We start from the raw sequence: 14,596 nt of genomic DNA, 5'->3' as shown, positions 1-14,596 counted from the left end.
CGTTAAATGATGCCAGGGCGCTGTCGTAGAAAAGCTAAGGCTCGACCGGTGTCGGATAAAATGAAAGTGTCAGAAGCAGGAACCGGAAGAACTTCTATCTTTAAATTGAAGTGTTGATGCTGTTGGTCCAGGGACATCATTAGCACCCCCCAATTTTCTTCCCTTATTTTTGACCCAATTTTTTTTAACTAATATTTTCCCCTTTTTTTTCTTTTTTACCCAATTTTTTGACACTATTTTATTTTATTTTTCCCAATTTTTTAACACTATTTCTTTAAAGTAATATTTTCCCAATTTTTTGACCCTTTTTTTTCATTTTCCCAATTTTTGACCCAGTTTCTTTCACCAATATTTTCCCTATTCCCCCCCCTTTTTTTTCCTTCATTTTTTGACCCCATTTTTTTTACTAATATTTCCCTATTTCCCCCCCTTTTTTGTTTTGTTTTTTCCCAAAATTTTTGACCCAATTTTTTGTCATTTTCCCAATTTTTTTTACCCAATTTCTTTTACTAATATTTTCCCTATTTTCCCTTTTTTTTTCCCTTTCCCAATTTTTTGACCAAATTTTCTTTCATTTTTCCCAATTTTTGACCCATTTTCAATTTTTACTAATATTTTCCCTATTTCCCCTTTTTGTTTTTCATTTTTCCAAATTTTTTGACCCAATTTTTTTTGTTGATTTTTCCAAATTTTTTGACCCAATTTCTTTCACCAATATTTTCCCTATTCCCCCCCCATTTTTTTTTTTGACCCAATTATTTTTCATTTTTTCCAAATTTTGACCCAATTTTTTTTACTAATATTTCCCTATTTCCCCCCCCTTCTTTTTGTTTTTTTCATTTTTCCCCAATTTTTGACCCCATTTTTTTTCATTTTCCCAATTTTTTGACCCAATTTTCTTTCCTTTTTCCCATTTTTTTGACCCATTTTTTTTGTAATTTTTCCCAATTTTTTTTACCCAATTTCTTTTACTAATATTTTCCCTATTTTCTCTTTTGTTTCACTTTCCCAGTTTTTTGACCAAATTTTCTTTAATTTTTCCCAATTTTTGACCCATTTTCAATTTCTACTAATATTTTCCCTATTTCCCCTTTTTTTTTTTCATTTTTCCCAATTTTTTGACCCAATTTTTTTAACTAATATTTTCCCTATTTTCCCCAATTATTGTTTCATTTTTCCCAATTTTTAACTTTTTTTTATATGATGGTGCTCGTTCAGTAATCTACAAACCGGCCAAAAACATAAAAATTATTACATTATCGGCCGGTAAGTCGTTCTTACGTTTTTGGCACAACAGAGTTATTACGTTATCAGTTCCTACACTGCTGTTTTTTAATTACTAATATTTTCTCTATTTTCTCCCTATTCCCCCCAATAAAAAAAAGAACAATTCATCCCTAATTTTGCCACAATTTCTCCCAAATTATTCCCCATTTTTCTCAGATTTCTTGACATTGAACCCGATATTGTAAATGTGCAGATCTTCCAAACGTTACCGATCTGCTTTCTGGTTCTAGACGACAAATGTTTTAGCATCGGTATCGGAAAAAGTATCGTTCAGGCATTATCAGTATCAGCAGTTTAACAAACCAAGCATGAAAACGCTCTGTAGCTTCGGTCCGGTACAGACGCCTGCTCATCGTGATGCTTCGTATCTCCCAGGTGACCAAAGAGGTGAACAACATGAGCGTGAAGATGCCTCACCAGTGCTTCATCAACGGGAAGTTCCACGACGCCGAGGACGGAAAGACGTACAACACCGTCAACCCCACGGACGGATCGGTGAGCGGGAACAATCTGAAGTCACAATGAAGTATCTGTTTGTACCCGAGGAAAAATACTTGTAGGATTGATATTTTTCAAAACTTTTTTTTTATTTTGAAGGTCTGACTCTCCTCTGTTCATACATATAAAAATATTATAACTTTTATATATTTTTAACCACTTAACCTCTTAAATCATTTTTTTGTTGGGTATTCAACTCATTTTTGTAACTTTTTTGTCATTTTCTTTGTCATTTTTTGTCACATTTTTGTGATTTTTTCGTCAATTTTTCATCACATTTTTGTCATTTTTTGTCAATTTTTTATCACATTTTTGTCATTTTGTGTCAATTTTTTATCAATTTTTTATCATATTTTTGTCACATTTTGTCACATTTTTGTCATTTTTTTGTCCATTTTTTGTCAATTTTTGTCATTTTTTCGTCCATTTTTTATCACATTTTTGTCATTTTTTTGTCAATTTTTTATCAAATTTCATCATATTTTTGTCACGTTTTTTGGTCACATTTTGTCAATTTCTTGTGACATTTTTGTGACATTTTTGCCACTTTTTCATCAATTTTCCGTCACTTTTTTGTCACATTTCCATCATTGTTTTCGTCTCAGTTTTGTTGCTATTTTCACTGCTTTTTTCCAGAAGCTTTTGGATTGGGGTAAAGCCAAACTGGAGAAAATGTGCACGGTTCAGGTGGGAGTTAGGTTTTTTTTTGCCAACTTTCTGACCCAAAGTCACTATAGTGCATGTTAAAAAAACACAAAAAATTAAACATCCTAACATTTTCTAAAGCAAAATTAGTCTGTGACACATGACCCGAAGGATTTGTTTCTAAGTTGAAATTTGTTTATGTAGCGGCCATTTTAGTAAACATCTCCCATTGTGGGAGCCTCGACACAAAAATGGGTGTGTACGCAATAAAAAAATAAAAGATCAATATTTATTAAAACTTTTGCTTTTATTTTGAAGGTCTAACTCTCCTCTGTCCGTACATATAAAAAATATTGTAATTTAAAATATATAATGTGTTATATGTATGTAAAGAGGAGAGTCTGACCTTCAAAATAAAAAAGAGAAAAATATCAATTCTTCAGTTTTTCTTTTTACTAAAATGGCCGCTTATAAACAAATTTCAACTTAAAAACATCAGGCCACAACAGCCAGAACACAAATTTCCCATTTTGGATTGGCAAATTAAAAGATATTTCATTTTTTGTGGTTTTTTAACATGTACTATAGTGACTTTGGGTCAGAAAGTTGGCAATTAAGGGGTTAAAAATATATCAAAGTTATAATATTTTCATATGTATGAACAGAGGAGAGTCAGACCTTCAAAATCAAAAAACAGTTTTGAAAAATATCAATCCTTCAGTTTTTTATAGCCTTTCAAAGTTTCAAGCACATTTTTGTTTCGAAGGGACATTAACGTGAGTTTTTTACTAAAATGGCCGCTACATAAACAAATTTCAACTTAGAATCAAATCCTTCGGGTCATATGTCACAAACATCAGGCCACATCAGCCAGAACAGAAATTTCCAATTTTGCTTTAAAAAATGTTAAGATATTTCATTTTTTTCTGTTTTTTTAACATGCACTATAGTGACTTTGGCTCAGAAAGTTGGCAATTAAGGGGTTAAAAATATAGAAAAGTTATAATATCTTTATATGTATGAACAGAGGAGAGTCAGACCTTCAAAATGAAAGAACAGTTTTGAAAAATATCAATCCTTCAGTTTTTTATATCCTCTCAAAGTTTCAAGCACATTTTGGTGAGGTACCAGAGGTCACCCAGAGGTCACCCAGAGGTCACCCAGAGGTCACCGCCCGTATAATAACCCGGTGTGTTCTTCCGCGTGGTAGGTGATCTGCAAAGTGGCGTACTGCTCCGTGGGGGACGTGGACAGAGCTGTGGCTGCTGCGAAAGAGGCGTACGAGGACGGACCCTGGGGCCGCATGAACCCCAGAGACCGAGGCAGCCTGCTCTACAAGTGAGAACAGCCAGAGAACTCAGAGTGTTTACCAGGGCCTGGGGCTGGCACCGCTAAACCAGGCCAGTCTGGGATCGAAAAAGAAATATAAGATCTTTATATTCAAGTTTTGATGCTGTTGGTCGTCAGAATTGTGAAAAAAGTTGAAAAAAAAAATGAAAAAATGTAAAAGGGTAAAAAATTGGAGAAAACAAGTACAAATTTGGAGGAAAACAAAATTGAAAAAATTAAAAACTAAATTAAAAAATTGAAAAAAAATCCTATTTGAAAAAATGTGGAAAAAAATTAAAACAAATGTTGGGACAAAATTTGTACAACATTGGGGAAAACAGGTAAAAAATTTGGGGGGAAATTTTAAAATTAAAAAAAAAAGTAGAAAATTTGAATAACATGAAAAAAATGGGAAATGAAATAGAATACTTTGGGAAAATACTGGAAAAAATTGGGAATAAATTTAAAATAAAAATTTATAAAATGTGTAAAAAAAGGGTAAATTTTGGGCAAAAAAAAATTTAATAAAAAAATGTAAACTTTCTGGAATATTGGGGGAAAATCACGTAGACAATGTACCTATTTGGAGAATATTATGGGGCAAAAAAAACACAAAAATGGGGGTAAATGTATGGAACAATTGGAGAAAATTGTGGGGGGAAAAAAACATCTGAAAAATGAAATCAATGGGGGGAAATAAGGGGTTAAGTGAACACTGTGGGGAATTGGGAAAAATAATTAAATCAAATTTGGGGGAAATGTGGAAGTGTCCCAAAAGGGAAGAAAAAACCTTGATCTTTTTGAGCGATTAAGCGATGTAAATAACGCGCCTCCTCTGAACGCAGACTGGCCGACCTGATGGAGGAGCACCAGGAGGAGCTGGCCACCATCGAGGCCATGGACTCCGGGGCCGTCTACACCCTGGCCCTGAAGACCCACGTGGGCATGTCCATCCAGACCTTCAGATACTTCGCCGGCTGGTGCGACAAGATACAGGTCAGAGACGTTTCACCAAACCTCATGTTTAATAACCGAGCACATTTTCTCCAGGTCATCTTCTAAAAGGGGACAGCCTATGTGTAACGCCTCATTTGAAAGCTAAGACCTACAAAACTCATGTAGAAGGATCTTTTTCCTCACGTTATCACTTTATTAACATTCTTTTTTATTGCTTTTTGGTTGCGTTTTCGTCATTTTTTTGTGAAAAAATGTGACGAAAAATTGTGACAAAAAAGTGACGAAAATGTGACAAAAAATGGACCAAAAAAATTACAAAAAAGTGACAAAAATGTGATGAAAAATTGTGACGAAAAGGTGAAGAAAAATGAAAAAAATTAATTACAAAACAATTATGAAAATGTGACCAAAAAAAATTGACAAAAAGTGACGAAAATGTGATGAAAATATGAAAAAAAAGACAAAAATTGACAAAAAAAATGACAACAAATGTACAACAAATTTACTAAAAATGTTATGAAAATGTGACAACAAATTTAAAAAAATGGACAAAAATGTGACAAAAATGTGATGAAAAATGTACAAAAAATTCCAAAAAAAAAGACAAAAAAGTTACAAAATGTTAAAATAATATGAGGGAAATGAGATGAAAATATGTAAAAAAAAAATGGACAAAAAATGACAAAAATTGACTAAAATGTGACAAAAAAGAGACGAAAATGTGATGAAAAAATACAAAAATGTTATGAAAATTTGACAACAAATTGACAAAAAAATCTACAAAATGTGACAAAAAAGTGACGAAAATGTGATGAAAATTTTACAAAAAACTTAAAAAAAATATGACAAAAAAGGTACAATAATGTGATGAAAATTTACAAAAATGTTATGAAAATGTGACAACAAATTGAGAAAAAAATCTACAAAATGTGACAAAAATGTGACAAAAATGTGACAAAAAAGCAATGAAAAGAAATGTCAAAATGGTGACGACAGTGTGTCACGCAAAGGAAACAGACCCGTTTCGATGAGTCTGAGGCGTTACTGTGGCCTTTTACATTTGGGTAAATCTGACCTGGAGAAACTTGGTTAAGGCGGAGGTTAAGAGGTTCACCTGGTCCAGATGACTTCTAGAGATATATTCACATGTACCTGTTGTAATAATAATAACGATCATCTCCACAGGGCAAGACGATTCCCATCAACCAGGCCCGACCAAACCGTAACCTCACGTTCACCAGGAAGGAGCCTCTGGGGTAAAAAGATGTTTCACTGAAGCTCTGAAAAACACTCGCTCGGTTTTAAACTCCCTCCTGTGTTTTGCGTCTTCAGCGTCTGCGCCATCGTCATCCCCTGGAACTACCCTCTGATGATGCTGGCCTGGAAGAGCGCGGCGTGCCTGGCGGCGGGGAACACCCTGGTGCTCAAACCGGCTCAGGTAAACGCAGCTTCCTCACACAGCCGGGTTAAAACCACGCCCGGAGCTTCGTTACCTGAGTGTGTGTCTCCTCCAGGTGACTCCTCTGACGGCGCTGAAGTTCGCCGAGCTCTCCGTGAAGGCTGGAATCCCCAAAGGAGTCATCAACATCTTACCAGGATCCGGTGAGCAACATCTGGGCACTTTAACCTCTGGGTGAAAACCAAAAGGAGAGTTAATGTGGCGGCATGTAGGGAATCTGAAACATCTGGCCCCAGTGTCAGAACTAGGGCTGGTTAAACGATACCAGTCTGGTACCGGAAAAAAAAGTATCGAAAGCCGGAACTGAAAAGAAATATTAACTTTTTATATTCAAGTGAAACTCAAGTTTGGAAAAAATAAGGAAAAAGAACTGAACAAAAAATAATAGATTTTTTTTTTTAATTCTGAAAAAAGTTGGAAAAACATTGACATTTTGTGGGAGCAAAACATGAAAAAAAAAAAGTTTGGGGTAAATATGGACATTTAAAAAAAAAAAAAAAAACTGAAAAATTTGGGGAAACAAGTTGAAAAATTGAAAATTGAAAATAAAAATAGTGAATTTTTTGGGGAAAAAATGTGAGAATGTTGGAAAAGAATATGGAAAATTTGGGAAGACAATGTGAACAAAATGGTTAAAAATTGGGGGGGAAAAAAGGAAAATTTTGAAAAAAAAAATAAAACGTCAAAAATAAAACTGGGAAAAATTTGGGGAAACAAGTTGGAAAATTTGGGTACATTTGAGACAAAATGTAAAAAAAAAAAAGAAAATTTAAAAAAGACGAATTTTTGGGGAAAAAACGTGAGAATGTTGGAAAAGAATATGGAAAATTTAGGAAGACAATGTGAACAAAATGGTTAAAAATTGGGGGGAAAAAAGGAAAATTTTAAAGAAAAGATAAAACGTAAAAAAAAAATGTGAAAAATTTGGGAAAACAAGTTGGAAAATTTGGGTAAATTTGGGACAAAATGTAAAAAAAATTCGACAAAAAATGACAAAAATGTGACAACAATTCAACAAAAATTCAACAAAAATTCAACAAAAATTCAACAAAAATTCAACCAAAAAGTGACAAAAACTCAACAAAAAAATGACAAAAAATCAACAAAAATGTGACAAAAATTCAACAAAATTCAACAAAAATTCAACAAAAAATCAAGAAAAAAATGACAAAAATGTGACAAAAATTCAACAAAAATTCAACAAAAAAATTACAAAAACTCAACCAAAATGTGACAAAAAGTTAACAAAAATGTGACAAAAACTCAACAAAAAATTACAAAAATTCAAGAAAAATGTGACCAAAATTCAAGAAAAATTAAACAAAAATTAAACAAAAATAAAAAATAAATAAACAAAAATTAAACAAAAATTTAAAAAAATGTGACAAAAACTCAACAAAAAAATGACAAAAATTCAACAAAAATGTGACCAAAATAAAAATAAAAAAAACATACAAAAGGTGACTCAACACAGTAACAACGTGAGGAAAAAGATCAGTTTTGTGGGTCTTAGCTTTCAAATGAGCTGTTACACAGACCTATATAACACCCAAAGAGGACAGAATGCATTTGGTTTAGGCGGGTGATAAGAGGTTAATCCCTGTCAATGATAATCATTGGGGAAACAGCTCCCCCTGGTGGCCATGTCCTCACTGAGCCCGTCTGTGTGTCCCTCCCCAGGCGGGATGGTGGGGCAGAGACTCTCCGATCACCCGGACATCCGCAAACTGGGCTTCACCGGCTCCACGCCCATCGGCAAACAGATCATGAAGAGGTGCGGCTCGTCCCTGGGTGGGGGGGGGTTTATTAAAGCAGAGAGTGCCCCCGTGTGGTAACTGAGTGTTCTTGCAGCTGCGCTCTGAGTAACCTGAAGAAGGTCTCCCTGGAGCTCGGGGGGAAGTCTCCGCTCATCATCTTCCACGACTGCGACATGGACAAAGCCGTTCGAATGGTGAGGCTGTTTATCTTCATCATTTAACGGGACTAGATGCAAGTTGGTCGTTTTTGTGCTCGCTACTGCCACCTCAGGTCATACGAGTAACTGCAGTTTGTATGTTAGGATGTTGCTGGAACATGTCGGGGGAGGAAAATACTTTTTTTACTAACTTTTTTAAAACTTCTTTAAAAAAAATAATTGAAAAAAGGGGGAAGAAATTGGGAAAAACTGAAAAAAAAAAAAAAAAAAACAGGGCAAATTTGGGGAAAAAAATAAAAAATAAGATTTTAGGAAAAATTGGGACAAAAAAGTGGAAAAAAATGGGGAAATTTAGGGGGAAAACTGAAAAAAAATGGTAAAAAATGGGGGGAAAATAAGAAAAACTTTGGAAAAAAAATGGGGAAATTTGGGGCAAAATTGTGAAAACAATAAAAAAAATCCAACATTTCGGAAAAAAACGCAAAAAAAGTTGTAAAAATGTGGGAAATGAGAAAAACTTGTCTTGTCGTTAAAGTAAGTTTCTTTGTTGTTTCACCTCAAACACGTGATACAAACGCAGAAATAAATTAAATGGGAGGAAAAGGAACATTATTAATGTGCTTTCTGGTTCTATATGACAAATACTACAGTATAGATACAGACGGCAGCTCTGGAATCGCCAATATATGGTCATTTTTAAGAACAGTTAAGGGGGAAAACAACTTTGAAAAAATGTACATTTTCTCAAATTATTCAAAAACTACTTTAACAAACGCTGAATTATGAAAATAGTTTCTACTAAATAAAGATACAAAGACATGGGGAGGAGCAAAGTGGTTCAACAGCCCATAACTACATAAATAACGGAGAATGCTAACATGATGCTACATCGGGCTAATGCTAACGGTTAGCTAGTGCTAGCTACAACTGCCGTTTTTTCGCTTCTACTGAACAATCTGCTGTGAGAAAATATCCATATGGACCAGATTTACACTTGACTTTATTTATGTGATAAATAAGTTGATATTTCACCAGAAAATGACTAAAAAGAGTGAAAAATGTGTTTCCCAAAGTATTCTATTTTCCCCCTTGGCGAGGCCACGCCCCCTTCTATGAAGAGATGCGTCTGTGTCTATACCCAGCCCTACCGTGACCATATATGGGCAGTTCCACCTGTCTCTGTGTAGTAAATGATCAAGCGTGCTGTTTTTAGGGCATGAGCTCCGTGTTCTTCAACAAAGGGGAGAACTGCATCGCCGCGGGACGTCTGTTCGTGGAGGAGTCCATCCACGACGAGTACATCCGCCGCGTGGTGAGTGTGGGCGGAGCCTCACGAAACATCAGCGATACAGGAAGTGCGGGAGGAACTCTTGTGCTTTGCTTTTTGCAGGTGGAGGAGATAAAGAAGATGAAGATCGGCGACCCGCTGGACCGCTCCACGGACCACGGGCCGCAGAACCACAAGGCCCACCTGGACAAGCTGCTGGAGTACTGCGATGTGGGGCTGAAGGAGGGCGCCACGCTGGTGTGCGGCGGCCGGCAGGTGGACCGGCCCGGTGAGAGAGAACTCACACTCACACTTTAGTTCAGCCGTTGTCACTGCGAGAGTGGGGGAAGGGCGCCCTCTGGTGGGGAAGTGCAGGAGAATCCTAGTGCAGTGTTTGGAGGAGAGAGTGAAGAACTTTCCTATGTGTTTTACATTAATCACAATCACAGTGAAATTAAGTTATTTTCAAATAGATAAACATCTGTAAGTTAACCTTTAACTCCCGCCTGAACCGAGAAGATCTGTTTCCTCACGTTATCACATTTGTTTTCCATCATTTTTTTTGTTGGGTGTTTAACTCATTTTTGTAACTTTTTTGTCATTTTTTTTATCATTTTTTTGTCAATTTTTTATCAGTTTTTTATCACATTTTTGTCACATTTTTATGATTTTTTTCATCAATTTTTATCACATTTTTGTATTTTTTTTGTCATTTTTTGTCACATTTTTGTCCATTTGTTATCAAATTTTTATCATTTTTTGTCACATTTTTATGATTTTTTTTCGTCCATTTTTATTACATTTTTATTAAATTTTTATCACATTTTTGTCATTTTTTTTGTCATTTTTTAATCAATTTTTTATCATTTTTTGTCACATTATTGTCATTTTTCTGTCACATTTTTATGATTTTTTTCATCAATTTTTATTAAATTTTTATCATTTTTTTGTCACATTTTTGTCATTTTTTGTCAATTTTTTATCAAATTTTTATCATTTTTTGTAACATTTTTATGATGTTTTTCGTCAATTTTTATTACATTTTTGTCATTTTTTTGGTCAATTTTTTTAATCAATTTTTTATCATTTTTCTGTCACATTTTTGTCCCATGTTTGCATCAAATTTTGGTCATTTTTTTGCTACATTTTTGTCAATTTCTTGTGACATTTTTGCCACTTTTTCATCAATTTTTTCTCACTTTTTTGTCACATTTCCGTCATTGTTTTCGTCTCAGTTTTGTCACTATTTTCTCACCTTTTTTCCTGAAGCTTTTGGATTGGGGTAAAGCCAAACTGGAGAAAATGTGCTCGGTTCAGGCGGGAGTTAAGGGGTTAAAACAGCTGTAAGGCCTCCCACACAAACAATAACATCATAATAACAACTAATGTTTTTGATGCTGAATCCAAACATCACGATAGTTTTGCTCCATCCAAACCCAGCGCCTTTCACAGTAAACCAGGGGGCCCAAACTTTTAGTCTCCGAGGCCAAAATGAAACCAAAATCAGCAATTGCATCTACAGCACCTACAGTAACTTTACCTCATTCGTTCACTCAAAGAAAATGCCACATTAGATTATTTTGAAAGTGTCAGTTCAGCATCAGTTCTTTTTTAAGTCAGTTTTTAACATATGCTGTTGTTGACGTCAACGACCTTTGCAATAAAAGTTGGAAAACTGTGAAAGTTGATGCTACAAAGCTCTGTGATTGATAAACACCAACCTGAACCGGCACATTTTCTCCAGTTCAGCTTTACCCTAATCAAAAAGCTTCTTGGGAAAAAAGCAAAACAGCCACAAAAAAATGAGAAGAAAACAAGGATGTAAACGCAACAAAAATGTGACAAAAACTCAACAAAAATGTGACAAAACGCAACAAAAATGACAAAAATTCGACAAAAATTCGACAAAAACCCAATAAAAAATGACAAAAATTCTACAAAAAAAAGACAAAATTTCAACAAAAATTCAACAAAAATGTGACAAAAATGTGAAAAAAAATGAAAAAAATTCTACAAAAATTCTACAAAAATTCTACAAAAATTAGACAAAAATTAGACAAAAACACAATAAAAAATGACAAAAATTCTACAAAAAAAAGACAAAATTTCAACAAAAATTCAACAAAAATGTGACAAAAATGTGAAAAAAAATGAAAAAAATTCTACAAAAATTCTACAAAAATTCTACAAAAATTAGACAAAAATTAGACAAAAACACAATAAAAAATGAAAAAAATTCAACAAAAATGTGACAAAAATGTGACAAAAATGTGAAAAAAATGAAAAAAATTCTACAAAAATTCGACAAAAATTAGACAAAAATTAGACAAAAATTAGACAAAAACACAATAAAAAATGACAAAAATTCAACAAAAAAAAGACAAAATTTCAACAAAAATTCAACAAAAACACAATAAAAAATTACGAAAAAATGACAAAAACGCGACAAAAAAATGTGACAAAAATTCAACAAAAATTCAACAAAAATGTGATAAAAACACAATGAAAAAAGACAAAAATTCAACAAAAAATTGAAAAAATGTCACAAAAATAATAAAAAAAAAAATACATAAAAAAGGTGACACACCACAGCAACAACGCGAGGAAAAAGGTCAGTTTTGTGGGTCTTAGCTTTCAAATGAGGTGCTACACAGGCCTATATAATGGCCAAAGAAGTCAGAATGCATTTGGTTTAGGCGGGTGGTTTAACTTTATGAAAGGAGTGAAACAGCGCCCCCAATTTGACGCTGGTGGCCAAAAAGTGAACTGCACCCACATTCACCATTGAGAACCAATGGAAGAGAGTTAGTATTAACAGAATTCTGCTGAAACTGACCCCCCCTCCTCCTCCCGCAGGTTTCTTCATGGAGCCCACGGTGTTCACGGACGTGGAGGATCACATGTTCATCGCCATCGAGGAGTCGTTCGGCCCCGTCATGGTGGTGTCCAAGTTCAAAGACGGGTACGGAGCAGGGTTTGGTATCCACGTGTAGCACGAAAGGCGGCGCTTACACGTGTGGTGTTTGTCCCGCAGAGACGTGGACGGCGTGCTGCACCGGGCCAACGACACGGAGTACGGTCTGGCGTCCGGCGTCTTCACCCGGGACATCAACAAGGCCATGTACGTGAGCGAGCGGCTGGAGGCGGGAACCGTGTTCGTCAACACCTACAACAAAACGGACGTGGCGTCGCCGTTCGGGGGATTCAAGCAGTCGGGCTTCGGGAAAGACCTGGGTCAGTGAGAGCGGACTTTTATTTCTTACTCTTTACCTGCACTTACGATGTTCTATTTGTAAAAGTAATGTTGTATGTACTGTGAGAAAGAAGTAGATTTTTTTGGGTCCACTTTGACTATGATGATATTCTAAAACTCTAAACTCCCGCCTGAACCGAGAGCATTGTCTACAGTTCAGCTTTACCCAAATCTTGGAGGCATTTGAAAGTTAAGATCTACAAAATTCATATAAATGGATTTTTTTCCTCACGTCATCAGAGTTTTTCCATCTTTTTTTATTTTGGGTGTTCAATTCATTTTGTAACTTTTTTGTCATTTTTTTAAAAATCAATTATTTGTCCTTTTTTGTCATTTTTTGTCACATTTTTTTTGTCAATTTTTGTTAAACTTTTGTCACTTTTTTGTTGAATTTTTGTAATTTTTTTGTTGAACTTTTGTCATTTTTTTGTTGAATTTTTGTCATTTTTTTGTTGAATTTTTGTCATTTTTTTGTTGAATTTTTGTCAATTTTTGTTGAATTTTTGTCACATTTTTTGTCACGTTTTTGTCACATTTTTATTGATTTTTCGTCAATTTTTGTCAAATTTTTGTCACATTTTTGTCACTTTTTTTTGGAATTTTTGTTGAATTTTTGTCACTTTTTTGTTGAATTTTTGTTGAATTTTTGTCACTTTTTTGTTGAATTTTTGTTGAATTTTTGTTGAATTTTTGTCACTTTTTTGTTGAATATTTGTCACATTTTTGTTGAATTTTTGTCACATTTTTGTCACATTTTTACTGAATTTTTGTCACATTTTTGTCACATTTTTACTGAATTTTTGTCACATTTTTACTGAATTTTTGTCACATTTTTGTCGCATTTTTGTTGAATTTTTGTCACTTTTTTGTTGCATTTTTGTTGAATTTTTGTCACATTTTTGTAGAATTTTTGTCACTTTTTGGTTGAATTTTTGTTGAATTTTTGTCACTTTTTTGTAGAATTTTTGTCACATTTTTGTCGAATTTTTGTCACATTTTTGTCACATTTTTGTTGATTTTTTGTCACATTTTTGTCACATTTTTGTTGAATTTTTGTCATTTTTTTGTTTAATTTTTGTTTAATTTTTGTCAATTTTTGTTGAATTTTTGTCACTTTTTTGTTGAATTTTTGTCACATTTTTGTCGAATTTTTTTGACTTTTTTGTTGAATTTTTGTCACTTTTTTATTGAATTTTTGTCACATTTTTGTCACATTTTTGTCACGTTTTTGTCACCTCTTTGTTGTTTTTAAGAGTTTTTAATGTTTTCTTAAATTATTAACCCCAGAAGTCGTGACGTCACACTTCCTGTCAGTTTCCAATAAGGAAGTGAAACCATGAACCACAAAACCAGCCAAACCTTAAATACAATTGTGTTAAATGTGTCACTTCACGGGTGTCATGTGTGTGTGTGTCCAGGAGAGGACGCTCTGTCAGAATACCTGAAGACCAAAGCGGTGACGGTGGAGTACTGAGGCCAAAAGACTCTGACAGACTGTGGGACTTTTACACAGGAGCCACGCCTTCATCCGGACCGGGGACTTTTATACCAGAGCGCATCCGCCATTTTGCCCGGAGGCTCTGAGCCGGACCAAAGGAAGTGTCTGCGCCGCGGGGGATTCGGGAACATCCCATCGAAGTCGCCGCGGTTACGCATTCCTTTGTCGCTGTCGTTTTAAAGCAGCTCGTTTTAATTCAAGGCTCGATTCGTTACGTTTAATTACGGTAAAAAGCTCATCTCCATTTTTCCCATTGACTTTATTAAAAATGACATATTAAAGCAGAACTATGGAACTCCTCCCCCTAGAGGCCACAGGCGGCGCTGCAGGTGTGGCAGCATGTTTTTACTCATTAAGTGTCCATGTTCACTTAACCTCTTAACTCCCACCTGAACATGTTTTACCTGTTCTCCAAATCTAAAAGCTTCTTCAAAATGGAGACAAAAAACGAGAAAATGAGGATGTAAATTGAAAAAAAGTGTCAAAAA

The 14,596-nt window shown here is 34.6% G+C and overlaps 1 protein-coding gene across 1 annotated transcript in view; it reads left to right on the top strand.

Moving 5' to 3' along the window:
- aldh1l2 (aldehyde dehydrogenase 1 family, member L2) overlaps nucleotides 1-14,202 on the top strand; it is a 35,015-nt gene extending 20,813 nt beyond the window's left edge. The window contains 13 exon segments of the mRNA XM_079581324.1: nucleotides 1,663-1,782; nucleotides 3,641-3,768; nucleotides 4,605-4,755; nucleotides 5,902-5,972; nucleotides 6,049-6,154; nucleotides 6,231-6,318; nucleotides 7,856-7,949; nucleotides 8,027-8,126; nucleotides 9,304-9,402; nucleotides 9,481-9,646; nucleotides 12,214-12,319; nucleotides 12,392-12,591; nucleotides 14,029-14,202. Of these exon segments, the coding sequence (XP_079437450.1) occupies nucleotides 1,663-1,782; nucleotides 3,641-3,768; nucleotides 4,605-4,755; nucleotides 5,902-5,972; nucleotides 6,049-6,154; nucleotides 6,231-6,318; nucleotides 7,856-7,949; nucleotides 8,027-8,126; nucleotides 9,304-9,402; nucleotides 9,481-9,646; nucleotides 12,214-12,319; nucleotides 12,392-12,591; nucleotides 14,029-14,084 (1,485 nt within the window). The 3' untranslated portion in view covers nucleotides 14,085-14,202.
- The last annotated feature ends 394 nt before the right edge of the window (nucleotides 14,203-14,596 follow it).

This window comes from Gobius niger (assembly GCF_951799975.1).
Source record: "Gobius niger genome assembly, chromosome: 22".
In the NCBI taxonomy this organism is placed as follows: domain Eukaryota; kingdom Metazoa; phylum Chordata; class Actinopteri; order Gobiiformes; family Gobiidae; genus Gobius; species Gobius niger.
Note: the sequence above shows the minus strand (reverse complement) of the source record. Positions and strands in the feature narration are given on the sequence as shown.